General features: G+C 45.6%; 1 protein-coding gene across 15 annotated transcripts in view; it reads right to left on the reverse strand.

Moving 5' to 3' along the window:
* Nucleotides 1–11,124, reverse strand: part of CARD19 (caspase recruitment domain family member 19) — a 107,915-nt gene extending 96,791 nt beyond the window's left edge. For 3 of the 15 annotated variants that reach the window (XR_012044680.1, XR_012044679.1, XM_072876477.1), the window contains exon 1: nt 1,218–1,582. Coding sequence is in view for 5 of the 15 variants with exons in the window: in XM_072876477.1 (XP_072732578.1) it covers nt 1,218–1,554 (337 nt within the window). In the remaining 10 variants the exon portion in view is untranslated. Of the gene's footprint in view, nt 1–9; nt 383–1,212; nt 1,863–6,857; nt 7,067–7,277; nt 7,391–11,002 lie in introns of those variants that run through there. The other 12 variants (XR_012044677.1, XR_012044678.1, XR_012044676.1 and 9 more) reach the window with 10 other exon arrangements.
* Between the last annotated feature and the right edge of the window lie 7,840 nt (nt 11,125–18,964).

Below are 18,964 nucleotides of genomic sequence, written 5' to 3' on the forward strand. Positions count from 1 at the left end.
CATTCTTACTTTTTATTCAAACACCATATTATTTCCACGTGTTTCTAATGCCTCGCTTTTCCACGGCTCGCTCTCAAGGCAGCTTTTTAGTGTACTGTCAGAAACAGACTGCCCTGACATACTTGCTGTGCAATTCCCTTCTGTTGCAAGAAGTTCCACGTTATCTGATTCATGGCTGAGATCAGACTTCTCCTCTTCAAATCAACTCATTGTCATGCACAAAAGGCTGAGGCGAGGACCGGGAGACTGTGAAGTTGTGTCTGTTCATGCAAATACTTTTTAGGGAATGAAGTGCCACAGTGCAGCTTCCTCCTTCTTCTGCCTCAACTACATGATTTGTAGTGACTCTCAGTGTCACCAACAACTCGGTACCTTCTGCAAACTTACAAAAAACACACATTAAACCAGGGTCTTACAGCTAGCAGAGCAATTAAACTTCAAATAGCACTGTGACATTCAAACAACGAACCACAGCAAGTACTAAAAGCATGACAAGGATCTGGCACAATGAGTATATAAAGTAAAATAAAAGCAGGCTCAAAGTGTCATCTCCTTCCCTGCTTCTTGCTCTGTTGCTGCCTTGTCATTACCGATCCCCGCACAGGCAGCATGCAGAAGTATATTAGCAGCAATTACACCAGTGAAGTTAACTGTGACCAACTGAAGATCACATTTAAGTCAAGATCATTTTCTGAGCAGTCAGGAGCACTCCATGTCCTCACGGCACTTTTCATTTACACACACTCATTAAACTACCACCAGTCTTACAGAGGGCTTTTTGCTGCCATCTGAAACCTGCGTGCTGGTGCACCGTAGATTATATTACAGAGCATAAGCCTCCCTGAGATTTCACGGGTGACTATGTTTTCTTCCCATCTAAGCCAAAAGGCAGGAGAAGAGAATGAGACGATGCTCTTGGCCTCTCCGGCTACTGCTAAACTGTGCCGCCAAGGACAGGTCTTAGGCCTGGCTCAGGCATCTGCAAGATGCTTCTCCCATCCTATAGGATGTTCCATTTCTAAGAAGCACCCATGAAGCAGTCTGCTTCCTCCCCATTCCCACAGGGACGTTTCACCTGCCTGCACCTTCACCTCCTCCAAATTACTTCAGTTCAGTATTTAGGATGGGGTACAAAGTTTAAAATTTCCTGAAGAGTGGTTACCAAGCTCAACACTAGCTCAATAAAAGCAGAGCAGAAGTAACTTCCAGTACCTCACCTCTCTCTTCCGAAATCTTTCGTCTCTCCTCTGACTCCGAGAAGTCTCTGCCCAAACCACACAAGGAACTGCCTTCAGGCTTCTGGTAGACCAAAGAAGTGAAAGTTCCCACTGACACCGCCCACCAGTACAGAATTGTGCTCCAGCTACTAAGTTTAAAGAAAACATACAAAAAAAGCCCCACCAATCCTAGTGGCTGGAACGTGGCACCCTGCTTTGGAGCGATAGGGGTATCTGGAAAGCACACATGTGCATTTGAAGCAGCCACAGGATGCTCGCAGGCCCAGCTTGCCACAGCATCTCTGGCAGCTTTGTTATGGCATGGACTTGCTCCCATGCACTGCCAGTCATGGCCCAGTTATGGGTGTACAAACATGACTGTGCTATGAAGTTTTATAATCACTGTTCACGAGCAGCAGCTTTTTAATATTGAACATGCCCGTTGTTTACATTTTAAAATAACAGAAACCCCAAACCAGGTAACTTCACAACTGCAGCAAGACTGCTGTCAGGTCTTAAGCATTTAGAGAGCGGTTGTTTGGGATATTTTGCGTATCCACCTTTTATCTCACTGCCTCAAAGAGACGACAGTTATTGCAAGGAAAATTCAAAATCTTTATGCTAAGAAGACTTTCTTTTTAAGCAGGAGTCACCCCAACCTTAAAAGGACAGTCGTGCTGTTAGCAAGTCCTTACCTAGAAAGTTCAGGGCAGCAAAATCAGGAGACCAGGTCAATTAACCACAGCCTACAGCACAGGCATGGCATTGCAGGCATTTTAACGCCCTCAGACTGCACGAGGATTGCATCTGACTCTGAATTTGTAATTTGATATGACTGCAGTTACATCTTCTCTTCTACTAGAACATTACTCTAACTGGGCTTAATCCTGTTCACAGGCTTTGGACCCAGCCACAGGTTTGCTCAGGCATGCAGCTGCAGCGGAGGAGTCTGCAGGCTTCGACGCAGCTGGAGGACTGGCAGCGGACTGAGCTCAGCCTCACTGAAGAGAAGCAGCAAATACAGCTGAGATTAGATACCACATCACTGAAGCTGACTTAAAGGTTGCTTAAAAAAAGGTCGGTATTTTCCTTACTCAGAGGAAATGTAAACTTGTCAGAGACAGACCGGAAACTCAGGAACTGTCTTTGACAGTTGAGAAGAAAACATGACTAATAATTTCATGTTATTGACTTATAAGTACTATAAGCCCATGACACATGATACTTTTGCTTTTTTCTCTTACCCAAAGTACAAAAGGCCTCTGGCATACAGCATGTGCACACCACGCTAACATACACAGCCTGCACCTGACTGCACACACCAAAGGAAATGAGGTACATGTATAATTAAGAGATACCAGAGAAAAAGCAAGAGATTACTGGTTATTTGTAGCCAGCAGCTCCTCAAACAGAGAATAAAATACATAAAATCAGTGATGATAAATGCACAAGCAGCAAATGACAGTAACAAAATAACACACTCATCATTTTTCACCTGCACATAAAAAAAAGTCACCCCCATTGCCACCCTTCATAAAATGACACATCTCTATTCTTCCTTCCAAATGGGCAATTAGGTTTCTGGCAATAGCTGCAGAATGACCCAGCCATCATACTAAGTGCTGACATTTTAAGGCTGCTGAAATATATTCTGCTCTTGGAAGTAACAAGGCTCAAAAAATCTGATCATATGTGACTGTAACGTGCCAGGCTGTCTTCTACAGCACCTGCAGGAAAAATGTCAAGGGCGACAGAGCCACCTTTGCCAAAGCTCTTCCTAATTTAATAGCAGAGTGTGTTCACAGAGAGTTTTTCAGAGACAACTCCTAACCTAGGCACCAGCATGCCAGACCCTGGCAGCAGCCAGGATGTCAGACAAGCACCGTGGCGTTGGCACTCTTGCTCCATACGCCTGTGGTGAGGCGTCTGGTCCCTGAAAGGTGCCACTAGCCACTGGTAGAATGCACTGCTAACAGAAAACATAGCTTTCAGGTAATAGCGGCTGTCAAAAACCCCTTCGTAATTTTGATTCTGCTTAATTATTCTTACCATAAAAGACCCCGTGTTGTTTTCTGTACTAGGAATATCAAATGGGATTCTGTCTCTTGCAGTCCCCGCCACATATGCTCCTCTACGATCTACTTTCCCTGCCCTTCTGGATAAAACCACATGGCCCTAGGGACCTGCCACCTTAGGCTGGGTTCTGCATTGCCACCTCATGTTTATCACAGTAAATGAATAAATCCAGCTGCATTTCAAATTCGTAGGCTGCAATCAGGCCCTCCTCGCTACACTGCGACACGTAACTGCTCTCATCCACGCTTGGGCCTCAGGAGCATAAATGCTGCCAACCACCTTAAGTCAGGCAGGTTGACATTTCCAATTAATAATTCCACCAATATTTACATAAGGACTCTTGATAATGTCTCTGACACCACTGTATCTTTATGTCCTGGTTTCGGCTGGGATAGAGTTAATTTTCTTTCTAGTAGCTGGTATAGTGCTGTGTTTTGGATTTAGGATGAGAACAATATTGATAACACACTGAGGTTTTAGTTGTTGCTAAGCAGTCAAGAACTTCTCAGCTTCTCATACTGGCCTGCCAATGAGAAGGCTGGGGGTGCAGAAGCTGGGAGGGGGCACAGCCGGGACAGCTGACCCCAACCGACCAAAGGGATAGCCCACACCATGCGACATCATGCTCAGTATATAAGCTGGGGGAGTTGGCCAGGGCAGGGCTGCTGCTCGGGGACAGGCTGGGCATCGGTCAGTGGGTGGTGAGCAATTGTTTTTCATTTGCATTACTTGTCTTTCTTGGGGTTTATTTCTCTCTCTTTTTGTTATTTTCCTTTTCATTACAATTTATTATTACTACTATCATATGTTATTTCAATTATTAAACTGTTCTTATCTCAACTCATAAGTGTTCTCATTTTCACTCTTCTGATTCTCTCCCCCATTCCACCGCAGGGGGAGAGGGAGGGAGCGAGCGGCTGTGTGGTGCTTAGTTGCCAGCTGGGGCTAAACCACTACACTTTATTATAGTTTCATCTTTTGTTTGTTTTCCCCTTAAAAGCCTCCTTCAATTTACCAAGCAAACAGACAGGATCATCACAAGCAGATAAATTTAAATACAAGAGACACAAAACCCAAAGACATCTCTCTAACATTCTCCATAACAACACACATAATTTGTAAACATCCATTCCAGAACCTCAATGGTATCTGCTGTGCAATGCAAACACAAGTTGCAACTTCCTGTAAAACTCAGGGATGATTTTCCTAAACTTTATAAAGGCAAGCTGACAACCAGAACCTTGAAGGCACGTGACCTGCCATTTGTATGTGTCCATGCAAACTCCTTGCTGAAGCATTTCAGGAAAGAGCTGAAAAAGTCTGTCTCAACAAAATGTTAGCTTAACACTAATTTAGTTTTTGGCTTTTCCCTTTCAAGAGACCAAGAAAGGGATGCTGAGGATTTAAGAAGGAATCCAGATGCAGAGAAATGGTCTGAGATGATCAGATTGCACTGGTTACTAAATGCACCCCCGATGAAAAGCAACCGGTCTGCTCCTCTGGGCTGGAAGTGGCGATACAGAGGTGAAAGCCAATGCGCCACCCTCCCCAGCCGCACTCATAGAATCATAGATTCATTAAGGTTGGAAAAGACTTCTAAGATCATCTAGTCCAACCGTCAACCTAACACCTCCATGCCTACTAAACCATGTCCCGAAGTGCCACATCTACAAGTTTTTTGAACTCCTCCAAGGATGGTGACTCCATCACCTCTCTGGGCAGCCTGTTCCAGCACTTGGCCACCCTTTCAGTAAAGAAAGGGCCCTCACCCACTGCCACGTGCTGGTGCTACTGGAAAAGTTAGTAACCACAAGTCAAGAGTCTTTGACTGAAAGTCACAGAATCACAGATTCATTTGGGCTGGAAAAGACCTTACCGAGTCCAACCATTCACACAGAATCACAGAATCGTATAGGTTGGAAAAGACCTTTAAGATCATCAAGTCCAACCATAAACCTAACACTACCAAGCCCACCACTACACCATGTCCCTAAGCACCTCATCCAAACGGCTTTTAAATACTTCCAGGGATGGGGACTCCACCACTTCCCTGGGCAGCCTGGTCCAATGCTTGATAACCCTTTCAGTGAAGTAAAATTTCCTAATATCCAGTCTAAACCTCCCCGGGTGAACTTGAGGCCGTTTCCTCTTGTCCTATCACTTGTTACCTGGGAGAAGAGACCGACCCCCACCTCGCTACACCCTCCTTTCAGGCACTTGTAGAGAGCGATGAGGTCTCCCCTCAGCCTCCTTTTCTCCAGGCTAAACAACCCCAGGTCCCTCAGCCGCTCCCCATCAGCCTTGTGCTCCAGACCCTTCCCCAGCTCCGTTGCCCTTCTCTGGACACGCTCCAGCCCCTCAATGTCTCTCTGGGAGTGAGGGGCCCAACACTGAACACAGCATTCGAGGTGCGGCCTCACCAGTGCCCAGTACAGGGGCACGATCACTGCCCCAGTCCTGCTGGCCACGCTATTCCTGATACAAGCCAGGATGCCACTGGCTTTCTTGGCCACCTGGGCACACTGCTGGCTCATACTCAGGCAGCTGTCAACCAGCACCCCCAGGTCCTTTTCCGCTGGGCATCTTTCCAGCCACTCTTCCCCAAGCCTGTAGCGTTGCATGGGGTTGTGTGACCCAAGTGCAGGACCTTGCACTTGGCCTTGTTGAACCTCATACAACTGGCCTCGGCCCATGGATCCAGCCTGTCCAGGTCCCTCTGTAGAACCTTCCTCGCCTCAAGCAGATCAACGCTCCCGCACAACTTGGTGTCATCTGCAAACTTACTGAGGGTGCACTCGATCCCCTCATCCAGATCACTGATAAAGATATTAACCTAACACTGCCAAGTCCACCAGTAAACCATGTCCCTAAGTGCCACATCTGCACATCTTTTAAATACCTCCAGGGATGGTGACTCTGCCACTTCCCTGCGCAGCCTGTTCCAAAGCTTGACAACCCTTTTGGTGAAGAAATTTTTCCTAATATCCAGTCTAAGCCTCCCCTGGTGCAACTTGAGGCCGTTTCCTCTCATCCTATCACTTGTTACCTGGGAGAAGAGACCGACCCCCACCTCTCTACAGCCTCCTTTCAGGCAGTTGTAGAATTCAGTAACTCATCTTTATCTGAAATATCTTTTAAAAATAGAAAAGAAAAAATAATAGAACAGTGAGCAAAATATTAAAATGCTCTTGATACTCAAGTGTGACATCAGCTTATACACATTCCCAGTCCTCCAAGCTTGTACGAAGGCTAAAATAATGGGGCCCTTAAGTAACCAGGAAAGCTTGTGTGCACCACAGGTGCCGAGGCAGAATCTTAACGAGGAAAAGATGGAGGCTGGGCACAACCAGCAGATTTCTTTTCGCTGCCACACAACGTGCAGCCAGCGTGCCAAGGTGTGAAATCTGGCACAGCACCGACTACGCCTCGAGGCACCCCCATCACACCCCCTGCCTTCGGTGGGGTAACGCAAACGCTCCCGTTCAGACACGCGCCTAATCGCGCCTGCCGGCAGCAAACCCCAGAACCGACTCCCACCCGCCCCCGTAAAACCAGCCGCCGTACCGCGACCCCCAGGCTGCCGGGCCCAGCTGTGAGGTGTGACACCGCGGCGCTGCCCAGAACCGGCGCCGAGGCCCGAGGCGGCATGGCCGGGCGGCGCCCGCTCCCCGGGACCGGGGGTTACGCCGCGCTACCACCCGTGGGGCAGCTACCCCGCCCGGGGGCCCACGGGCGAGCCCCGACTCTCGCAGTTAACGCCCCCCTCAGAGCTGCCGCGCTGACGGCGGCCGGACTACGGGGCGCTGAAGGCACCAAAACACTCGCCCTCGCGAAACGCGCGGCAGCGCGAGCGGCTCCAGCCACAGAGCCCAGGAGCGAAGCGGCGCCGCCTCAGAAAGCGGCCGCCTCCTGCCTGAGGCGGCCCCGCCGGCGGAGCCCCCGGGCTCGCCTGCCGCCCCCGGGCTCCCCCCGCCCCGCACTCACCGGCCATGGCGGCCCCGGCCCTGCCCTGCCCGGCCCGCCGGCGGGCTGCGGGCCTTCCTGCTGCGGATGGCGGCGGGGCCGGGCCGGGGCTGGGGCCGGGGCCGGGGCGGGGCGGTGCGGCCTGCCGGGGCGGTGCGGCCTGCCGGGGCGCCGCCTCCCGGGCCCGGAGCAGGCGCTGCCGGAGGCCCCGTGCCTGGAGCTGCTGCGGGTGCAGGCGCAGCGTTTCGTGGCGGCTTCCCCATCGCCTTGACAGCCTCGCGGGGTAAAACGCGTTCGTTCACGATGACTGCATTTCCCTGGCCATCCAGGGCGCTGTGCAGTGTGGGAGTATGAATTTACGCTTGCACAGCTGTCAGGTTTGAAACAGTTAATTGCATAATTAGTAATGCTGCAACTTACTTTAAGTAATTTAAGTGTTCAGAATACCATGTCAACACTTCCATCGTATCCATATGCAATTTATATTTTTTCTTGTGCCACAGCGTTGTAGACATTTGTTTAAATGCAGCTACGATGCGTAAGGTAAATTTGACAGATAGTTATTCAAGTCCAAGGAGCAAGGACAACTCTCTATCAAAGAAAAGCTTGCAGTGGCGCATCTAATTAATTGGCTTATATTAACTTGGTGAGGGTAGAAGTACAAGCAAATCTGTGCATTTTAGAAACTCCCATTAGCACAAAATTTCATCAGCACTTAATTACCCAGTGAAGTTTGGAGGACAATATGCCTTCCTAGGTATAAACGCTGCAGAGGAGTGAAGCTGAACCTTAGCTTTGCAAATTGTGGTAAAGAAAGGGATACATTATTTACCACTGCAGATTTTTTTTTACTGGAAAATCTGGTATTTTTATAATGTATTGGAAAAGGCAGATTTCTAGTATGGCAAAGACACAGGGTGATTTGTAATTGTGTTGAAACCATGAAGAAAATGTTTACATTGAAGAGGGACAGAAATCTTCCAGAGGGATTAAAATCACAGTAGGCAAAGCTGCCTCCGGACTGGTACATGAAATGCTTCAGCCACACAACTGCCCTCACACAGACACCTATTATTAAAACAGTTTGCTTCTCTTCAGTAGCAAGTCCCTGAGCACCGAGACACACCCTTACCCAGGAAACAAAACCATTGTGTGGATGACCACTAGTCCACAAGATCCTGAAAGGCTTGCCCTGTTTTGCCGCCATGCCATTTTAATCCAAATGTGTGGAAAAGCTATAGCAAAATACTGGGACTGGTTAAACAAAGAGATAATAAAACATATGGCCCCTCGCTTTGGTGGTGCAATGTCTTGGGAACTTGTAGCACTGAAGCTGGAAGTCAGTGTGTCCTAACTGACAGGCCAGGACTTCTGAAGCCTACAGGGTAGGCATGAGTTGCCAATTGGGAGGTAAGAAAGGATTTAGTGAGGACTTGACTTTGTGCTTGGATGTAGACCCTCTTATGAGAGACAGCTCCAGCTAGCCTGGGAGTTAAAAAGAATGAAATAAGGGAATTTGCTGGAAGGTTGCGAGTGGTGCCATTTCGTGGTCTCACGGAGGAAGTGTTATACCCAGCACAACCCCAGAGATGGTGCTTGGAGCGTACCGGGGCGTTTCTAGCATGTCCTGGGGCAGGATTTCGGCTGGCAGGGTTTGCCACAGTCCTGAAACTTTCTTCCGGATAATTTCTTTCTCTGATACTCTCGCCTTTGTTTTCAGTGTCTGGCCTTCCCTGCCAGGGTGGAGCTTCTAGCCTGGCACAGCTCTCCAAAGAGAACAGTGTCCCACCCCAGTGCCACATCGCACACCCTGCGCTCTCTGTGCTGCGGCTGTGAGGAGCTCATCACGGAGACCTTCCTGGTGAGCACAGCCAGAACTGCTGTAACTCACACGATTATATGCACCTCCGTTAACAAAAGAGATACATAAATCCCCACATTTACTCTTGAAAATGTTGGTCTATACCTCCGTACTACAAATGAAAGCAGCTTCTTTATCTCTAGAAAGTATAAGAACATGGAAAAAAAAATCTTACTGAAACATTTTTAGTATTATCAAATGCTGTGATATTTATGGTGTGTGTCCTTGGGAAGATGAATAGAGTATAAGCATCCTGAGTTTATTCCATTTACCCTCAGGAATCCAGATCTTGTGACCAGCATGAAAATTGATTTTTAAATTATTATTATTGCACATGGAAACATTGATCATGCCTGTATCAGAGTGATTTTTGGCAATGCATTGTAGTAACAGAAACAGGCACCTTGTGGAAAGGAAATCGTCATTTTATAACTCCTTTCATCATATATTTTAAGACCATTTCATATGTATATTAAAATATTACAGCAAGAGGTGTTGCCTAGTACTAAGAAGCAGTGGTAGGATTTGTTTTTATGACCATTTTATGCCGTTGTGAATTCACTGCATTTTGTGCTCTGCTAAAAAGTTTCCCTGCTATTGCTACCAGAGTCTAAACCAAAAAACCTGAAAACCTGGTTGTCTTAATGTAACAGATGAAATCTCTAATATAAATCTTAAACATTTTTTAGCGGACAGTGTTTCCGAGCACTGTGAGTGAAATGGAATGAAAATGAATCATTCAGGAGTGCTGCGGTGTGCAGTGCCACATTGCCTGGAGATACTTTTGTCCTATAGACTCGGATAATGATACAAGAATTGAGGGTTAAATATATCTCCTCCTCATGCTCATGGCACGCAAGACCTCTGCAGCCGTATGGCTGTTAGGTTTGCCTTGGAAAGACAGGTCCTCAGGGAGCCACACAGGCCATGGCAGAGGCAGTGGAGAGGGACACCCGTCCGGATACGCAGGGCTTGTCCGTGGGGAGGCACATACTTGGCAGGAGCTGGGCCACCAAATCCCCTCCCACAGTGTGATCCATGACATTCAAAGAGCACAGACGGACAGGGAGGACACACGCTCGGTACTGGTAACAGCAATGAGCTGTATGCAAACAGCGCAAAGAAACCCTTACGGCCTTTGAGGCGAGTAATGCTGATTTTCAAACCACTCGCAGACAGAGTGGCACTGTGCAACGCCCTCGCTTCCTGCTGACAGCAGGCGTGCCCCATCGACAGAGCCCAACTCATTTCCGAAACTCTGATTTCTATCATTTCAGATTTCTCATTTCAGATTTCTGTCTCCTAATTTAGTGGCTAAGTGACCTGCCCAACAGCATTTTATTCCCCAGCATCTAAAGGACAGCAGATGGATTTCCTGGTTAGCTAATCTCAAAAGCCATTGCTGTTTCCCCCCTGCTAAAGCAACTGATTTGTTTATTTGAGTGAATTATTTGATTTACTAAATATTACCCTTGTTCTGGCAGCATCGGCATGTAGTGTTTTCTTGTTTTAGCTGTTAATTGTTAAATCACAATATGGTTTCTTATTTTCCCACAGCTGAAGAGGACTGGATCTCTTTAGGAACAAATTAAATCCAGATTGTGCAGGCAGTTCCTTTAACAAAGTCTTTCTTTGTGTTTAAGAAAATACAATGAAATATTTCTTAAAAGCTCAGATTACACACTAAGCTCCCTTCAGCAAGTTTTAGCTAATAATTTATAAAAACAGACTCTAAGAAAGGAAAAATAAAAAGGGACGGCAGCGACTGGCTGGCCACTCCCGTCAGAGCTGCTGCCCTTCCTGGCTCTGCACTTTTGTTCCTGCAGATTCAGACTTTTCAGACCACTCATTTTGCCCAAGTTCCTCATTACAAATACACACTTACATGTCTTGTAGAGCATCATCCATAGGTTTCACAGGTTTGTGCTGTGCCCGGTACACATACAGCAGGGCAGCCGGCGCGCTGTCCTCCTTGGATGAGCAGAGGTCACTGGCAAGTTAGAGAAGCGAAAGCAAACTGGGAGGGAGCGGGTCGGGCTGTGCACAGCAGCAGAGGCCTCCCGGGTGTGTGCGGATCACGGCTGCCAGGAGCACAGACCCCGGCAGTGCAAATCTGGGGCTGCTCCCTTGCTCCTGGGAGCCAGCGGCAGTTTGCTGTTGATTTTAAGGAATGTGTAATCAGCTCTGAAAACCAAGATGTTTGTTTACTCAATGTTATGTGAATTTTTTTTGGGGGGGCGTTCTAATAATTTCTAGGATTGCTTTGCATATAGAATGGGTAATTTTCCAGTCTTATTTATACAGTCATAGTATTATTATTGGTATAATCACCTTATATTTCTTCATTGGTTAGAAGGAGATGAAGAAAAACAATACTCTGACTCCAGACATAAAGGCAGAAGTTGTGCAGCAAGTTCTCAGCTCTTTATTCCCAACCAGCTAAGCCAAACCACTAGATGTGAACAGAACTGACTTGGGTGAAATCATAGCCTGGAGCATCCACAGGTTTGGAAATCCCTGGTCAGTTTTAACTTCTTGTATTCATTACATGAGTGAATTACACGCACCCCGATTCTGCTGTATGACACCCAATCCTTGGAAATTTTGATGGCATTAGTAATAACAAGAAGATGATGCAGATAATGGAAAAATTTAGTACCTCTTGTTCCTGGCACAATGGAAAAGCCAGCATATAGAATAAGGCCTTGTATACTGATCATAAATCATCTTGATAAATATTACAGAAGTTACTGTGTTGGCTTTTAGGTTGTACATGGGATAATGAACAGCCAGCTTCACATACATGTTCAAAACCGCACTTAGCTCAATATCTGTTCCCTTGTAAAGTACAAATCAAATTATATACACAAGAAAAAATACTCAACTCTTTTTTTTCTTCAAAACATTGAAATTCTTTGAAGGCAGCAAGCAAATAAAGCCATTTGAACATCCTCCCCTTAAAATAGGTGTATAAATAAACAGCTGACAGATTTGGCAAACTGACATTCAGCAGAGCTCCAGGGAGAGAACAAAGCCACTTTGTCTATAGTGTCCTCACATGGAAGTCATCACCCTGCCACCTCAGTGCTCACCTGACCACCACGGGCCAGGAAGGACAGAAAGGATGGTGTGCAGCCAGCATGCAACCCACAGGCTTTATGAATTAAAGGCCAGCATCTGGGCATGGATTAGAAGCTACTGCAGGCTCCAGCTCATAGATGCAACATACCTCCTGTGGGAAACACTACTGTGAGTATTTCCATATAACCTTGAAACACATGAGCACTCTGAACACACACATGCTTAAGTATAGCACCAGGGATCCAGGGAACAAGCTGCTGCTGCTCTGCTTTACACCAGATGAACTCTCACTGCCTCGCTTGCTGCTGTGCCAGAGGAGTTTCATGTTTCCATCATTGCATTAGTGTTAGCTACCAGGAATGGAGACTGGCTTTTGAAACATCTTGACGTGCAGAGTGCTGGGGACTATACAGTGTTCCCACCAGCTGATATGTTCTGGGTGCAGTGACAATAGAAATGGCTATTGGTTGTGGAATAATTATACAAGAGCCTTTCAACACTGGCTCTGTCAATCTACTCTCTCTTCATAATAGTCCTTAAAAAATAAGTAGAAAAGATCACTTCCTCATGTTACTGAAGGAAGAAACAACTGAGGTTCATTGTATCACTTTTAGGGGGATAGGATTTGATCAGAGTTTACATAGAGTCATGTGTAATGAGGTGTAACTCAAAATACCATGATAAATCTGAAGGGTAGTGCTCCACCCCACAGCAAGAGTTTATTAAAATGTCGTAGAGGAACCTCGCTCTACCCCTGTTGGAGGTTGTTACCTGGCTCTTGCCTGCAGTCTGACTTGTCAAGCTGTTTCTTGTGGGGAGATGAGCCCAAGATGAGTTGAAACAAGTCCCAAGGATATTTCAGTCATGTATCACTAGCTTTTCTGGACTTTTGCTCATCCACGAGTTACCCTACCCTACTCCCAAACCAAAAACAGTTCTTAAACTTCTCAACAGTTACTAAATGTGCTGAAGATGCAACAGTCCTATTGGCACAGTCAAGTGTAGCCCCCTTTCTGAAGCAAGGCAGAGGAGCATGCAAGTCTCAGCTCTGGCTGGAGGTCCTCCACCTGCAAGGTGCTCGTTGTGACGTTGCTTTCTACTCTTTCCTCAGGTGTTCTTTCTGGGCACAAGAACTGCTGCGCTATGGTATTTAAATATAGTGTAAATTCTGCAGATAACTTGTAAACTGTATCAGATGTCATCAGGTAGTGTTTATGTGGATCTTCCCTGAAACTTCCACAGAGCACTTAAGAAATCCCTAAACAAAATAAAATATGTATCACAGTTTAACAGCTTCTTGCTGAGCTACCAATGTTATGAAAGGATACAACTGTAAGTCATCTCAAAAGCTACCAGCTTGCATGTTGCCAAATTTTCTTCTTGGCCCTTCCAAGCAGAAGATTCAATTACATCTACCATTTCATTAAAGTTATTAAAAAGTTGTGCTGCATGACATTGTTAAGAAAAAATAAATAGTTGCAAAAGCCATTTACATCTGACAATAAGTTATAGCAGATTCATTTAGTTGCTCTGCTTCCAAGACATCACTGATGACTGGGATGTTTTGGAAGCAAAATTGGTAGAGATCTCTGCCTCCTCTCCACCCCAAACCATCAGTTATTTATATCCTGCTCTTACACCCAGTGTCTGGTGTAACCAGAGGGCTCCTGCTTCTGGGTGCCATGCTGCTTCAGACCAGTGGTATTGGCCACCTCCTGCAGGTTGTCACGTTCCATCAGTTTCACAGTCCTGCCTCTTTTCTGGGTCCTGAACTTCTCATGGAAACTTTGAACAATACTAGCCCATAAGCAAAAGTTAGACTGACAGCAGCAGAGCATGCTGAGGAAAACAGCATCTTTTAGAGGCTTCCAGGATAATACCCAAGGGTCAGGTGTCCAGGAGAAAGCCTGCATGTCCAAAAATTCATGTGGAAAGCTCCATGAAAGCAGTGTTAACTCTACAGTAGATACTATGGTGTCCATCCCAAGCTTCATTGCTCCATCCAGATCAAAATGTAGTCTTTCTTTCAACCACAGAAGATGTGTCGAGGTCATACATACATTTGACAGCTTCAAGTATTCACAAATCATGAGTCAGGCCTCCCCCAAATCATGTCATTACCATCAAAGAAACTTAAGAGACTTGTGTGGTTTTTCTGTTGTTTGACACTTCAGGACTGAAACTTCTCCCTTCAAATACAAGTGTGAGACCCTTATTTATTTTTAAATAGGAGCTGTGATTTTCACATATTCATCCAACTCTACTATTTGTGGCTTAAGAAAATAAGAAATATCACGAGACTTGTGACAAAAATCACAGGATCTGGCAACACTATACTTTGTGATATCCCACAAATACAAGTAGGGCTTCCCCACAGGAGATAGTTCTGTAAGGACTTACTGCTGCAGGCTCAGGGTTCACCGGGTTCCCATGTAGAGCACTCAGCACTTCCCAGGCTCAGGCACTCCATGTTTCTAGCATGGCAAATGCATTCTTTCATTTGCTTCAAAGAATGAATTTTCATTTAAAAGGAAGTAAGGATCGGATGCCCTCCTATAGCAAGTAGTATGTCAGCTGGCTTAAAAAACATTCCCTGTTTAATATTTAGCATAAGATCTTAAGAACTGTCTTTTGGTTTTCTGCAAGCAGTTGAAGCTTAACAACAAACCAGTGCAACAGCCTCAGCAGTTGCCCACTCTAGGGAAACAGTTTTAAAATACAGGGTGAGGGAATGCAAATAAGCAATTGCTCTGATAAACACTGTTGCCAGTTTTTTAATCTGTGAAGAATTATCCTGTCATACGGTAACGTACATCAACTAAATTATAAGCATCCATGCAGGGAGGGGGCTGTCTTGTGCTTGTTTATGTAGTTTGTAGCATTTTAACTTGTTCTTTAAGTGGAAGCCATCAGTTCCACAAAATACACAAGGAAATGCAAGTCTTCTGTAGCAGAAATGGGAGCCTGAATCCATTTGAAATCACTGGCTGGCAAACAGTTAAGGGTTAACTTAATAAATATGAGTTTTTACATGTCTATTTTAGATTCTCAGCTGCTTTCATCTCCTTCCTGCACAGCACTTCGTTGCCTTCTGACAATAAACGATGTTTACATGAGCAATAAAGCTAACTCCAGGGGGTGCAGCCGTCACAAACTAAGCACAGTCCCAGAAGGAACAGAGCCACAAATCTTCTAAAAACAGTATGGGTGTTGTTTCCTTATCTTGTTGTAACTTTGCTGCCTCTTGTGTTAGATGCCTAAATAAATGATAGTAATTCAGTGCTCTGGCACAGAGACAGTAAATTTACCTACCTTCGCTGTTGCTTCCCATGGCTAACAATGTCCTTGTCATCTCAAGGTTTTACTTTCCCCCATCAAACATTACTCAGATCGGCCTCATCTGTAGAACAAGGTAATTAACTGGGCTCCCTTCTCACACGGTGTGTTGACCCAGACATCCCAACAAGTGAATTTATTTCACTCAGTGACTTGCAATCATATTATAGCATTTTAAAGTCACATGATAAAATTAAAATGCCAGGGAGCTAAATTGTTAAATCCAATTAACATAATTGCAGAGATGTAGAAGACATTCAAATTCAAAAGAGTTGCAAAGAGGCAGGATCACACATAACTGGGCCACCCTTCACACGTGTACCTTATCTGCTTTTAAAAAATCAGGTATTACTAGTAGAACAGAACAGTTCCCTCCCGTGCCTACAGCTCTGTTTAATCCTAGGTTGAGATATGCCTTCTTTGCAAATTGATTGTTTAATCATTTGTCCTATGCTCTTTCTGGGTATCAGAGAAGCACCTTCGTTCTGGTACTTCTGGAGGTTCTCTACTCTCCCCTTATTAAAATTAGATTTGCCCTTTCCCATCTTCTAAGACCTCCCTTGTCCCTTCACAGTTTCCTGGAGCTGTATCAATGATGGTTCAAGTATTGCTTAGCTAATTCCTTAGTGCTTTAGGATGAATTTCATCAAGGAATCAAATTTATCTTAGTATTTGTGATCTTTTTCTTGCCTTATTCTAGGCTGCAGCCCTAGTCCCCTGTTAAAAGTCATTGCATTAACCAGTGAACTTTTCAGTGATGCCTGATCCAAAGTAGACATTAAGTGGTTGTCATCTCTGGGTCCATTTTTGCTTTTCCCAAGAAATACCTTACCTGTAGTTTTACTCTCTGTTTCTGCCGCTGTGTTTTTCTCTTCTTTCATTTCCCTTGCTTGCTGTAACTCGCATTCCCTCTTACCTTTCTGAACAGCTCCACTCACCTCTTTTTGTGCTGCTCCTCAGTCATTTGCCACATTTCCATTTTTTGAGTTTTTCCACTCTGATTTTGATGTCCTCAGAGTTCCTGAGGCAGGTGTATCAGATTTTTGCTATCCTCTGCATCGGTTTGTCTGGCATGCCTTTAAACAGCCTCTGCTAGTGACTGCCAGCTCTCCTGCGCTCCATCTATCAGATTGTTTCTGCGTAGAACCTTTGTACTTGTTATTTCAGTATGTCAAAATTTGCCTTTTTGAAGTCCATTTTCCTTATTCTGCTGCTCTTCCTTCTTTTCTTAAAAATATGGTCACTTATTTTCACATTCATCCAAATGTCACTTTTGACTTTTAATAAGTTTTTCCCTGCTACAGTCAGAAGCAACTGCCACCCCATTTCCCACCACCTTCAGAAATAAAGCAGTCACCAAGACATATGTTCGAACTCCTGGTGGTTGTACACTTTTCCAGCAGAGAATTAGACAAATAAAGTCCCCCAATATTAAAGATCATCCTGTTATTTCCCCAAGTAAACTTCTGCCAGCTCCTCCTCCTAACTGCAGAGTCAGTGCTGAACGCCCAGCAGCCCATGCTCCACGCTCCTTCCCCTTCATTCTCCAACTACAGACATTAATCAACGAGCATTTCACCTCATGCTGAACTGCAGAGAATGTACAGACCTTTCTTCTCACCTGTCCTTCCTGGAACAAGCTATCATTTACCATGCCAAGGTCCTAGTCCTATCATTTGTCCCACAAGCACTTGTAATTCTTACTAAGTTGTACCTCTCATTATGTGGAAAGTCTTTAACTTCTTTTTGCATTTAATTCTAATGTACCGGGCATTCGTATAGGAGCATCTCAGATGTTTGGCTGATTTTCCCAGCCTTTGTTCTTCTCTATGCTCCTTTCACACATTTTGTTTTCATTTTCATCCACCTGCAGACTTTCACCACTGATGCCATTCAAGCCTTCATTCTCAAACAGGACCCAGGAGTGCTTTCCTCTGGTGGATGGAGTCCAGCCATGCCCGGCTGTCCTGCCAGAGAGCCCCACATCAGCAGTGAGGAAGAGCTGCCGCTGTGACGGCTGGAGTGCATAGCTTTGTGCAGAGATTTCACATCCTTGCATCTGATTTTCCACTTGAGGGCACCCTGCTAGGGCCTCCAGCTGGCCCCTCTTAGGGACTGCCTTGCACCAGGACTTTATAACACATCTTCTCAAAAACCTTCTGACCCCTTTGCATCCTCCCAAACGCCGCCAGCGACCCTGCGAGCTGCCTGGCGTGGCTGCAGCCGGGCTGGAGGTTCCTACAGCCGATGGGACAGGCAATGGAGCCGGTGCCAGCCCTGCACGCAGCCAGAAGCTAACACTGCACATGGGATGCAAGAGCGCGTCTGGGTACAGAAGCTGGCTGGGTCTGGCAGGGTACGGAAAAACTGCAGACAAAATGGTTCACAGCACAAATATGTCCTGATAAACATTGGTTAGTATTAATTTAATGAATTGAGAACTTAATTGGAACCAGCGTTGAGAAGTATATCCATTATCCTTTTCACAGCACGTAAGAAGTGCATTGCAGAGGTACAGACTGCTGTAATGTATAGAATAACTGAGCTTATTAGGAACAAAACCAAAGCTCCTTTGCTGCGACTTCCACATAGCTGAAGTTCAGTCACGTGTTTTTGATCTCTGCCAAGTATGGCCAGGATGGAACATGGCATTTCTAGGCCTGCCAGCAAGCTACAATAATTTGAATTTCAAAACTGAAACTTCAGAACTGAAGGTCTTAAGAGGATACCTGATTCATAACAAGTGGGACATACAATAAAACGATTACTGGGGCTTGCTCCTAATATCATATTTCTATCATGACAGGAATGCGACAATACCCATTAGACAGCTGAAGACAGGAGAATAAATAAAGCCTCAACTTGAACAAAAATAACTACACTGTAACTATAAGATATACATGTGTGTGCATATAAACAGCAGAATAAGTGCCTTATCAGTTACTTAACTATTCAAAACAGACAAAACAAGAAAAAAACTACCTTGTTTCCTCACACAGTGAACAGATTAGTAATAGGAAAAGAAGGCAGGTTTCCAAAAAACTACATCGCCCCTTTGAGTGCTCTCCCAGGGATGCTGCAGTGACCAACTGAGCCACGCTGCTCCACGCTGCACCGCCTTCCCCACCCGCAAGCCCGCACACCGGCTGCTCTCTTGCACTGCGCCATGTACACCAGCTATAGGTGGTCAACGGTGTGCTCCCTCACGGGGCAAAGCGTGCCATAGTAAGGCAGCGCATCCCGCCATACGCTCTCCCCTCTCTGGCAGGCTGGGGGGTCTGGAGACGTGCCTCTACTGCACCCAGTCCCACGTGGTCTCTAAATGCAGAGCAGACGAATTAAACAAAAAGGCCTCCCTGATATAAAACAACAGGGGCTTTTAATTAAAAACAAGATTTTATTGTAGTTCTATCATACTACTGTGTAAAAA

Source organism: Ciconia boyciana, chromosome 11, assembly GCF_034638445.1.
Source record: "Ciconia boyciana chromosome 11, ASM3463844v1, whole genome shotgun sequence".
Classification (NCBI taxonomy): Eukaryota; Metazoa; Chordata; class Aves; order Ciconiiformes; family Ciconiidae; genus Ciconia; species Ciconia boyciana.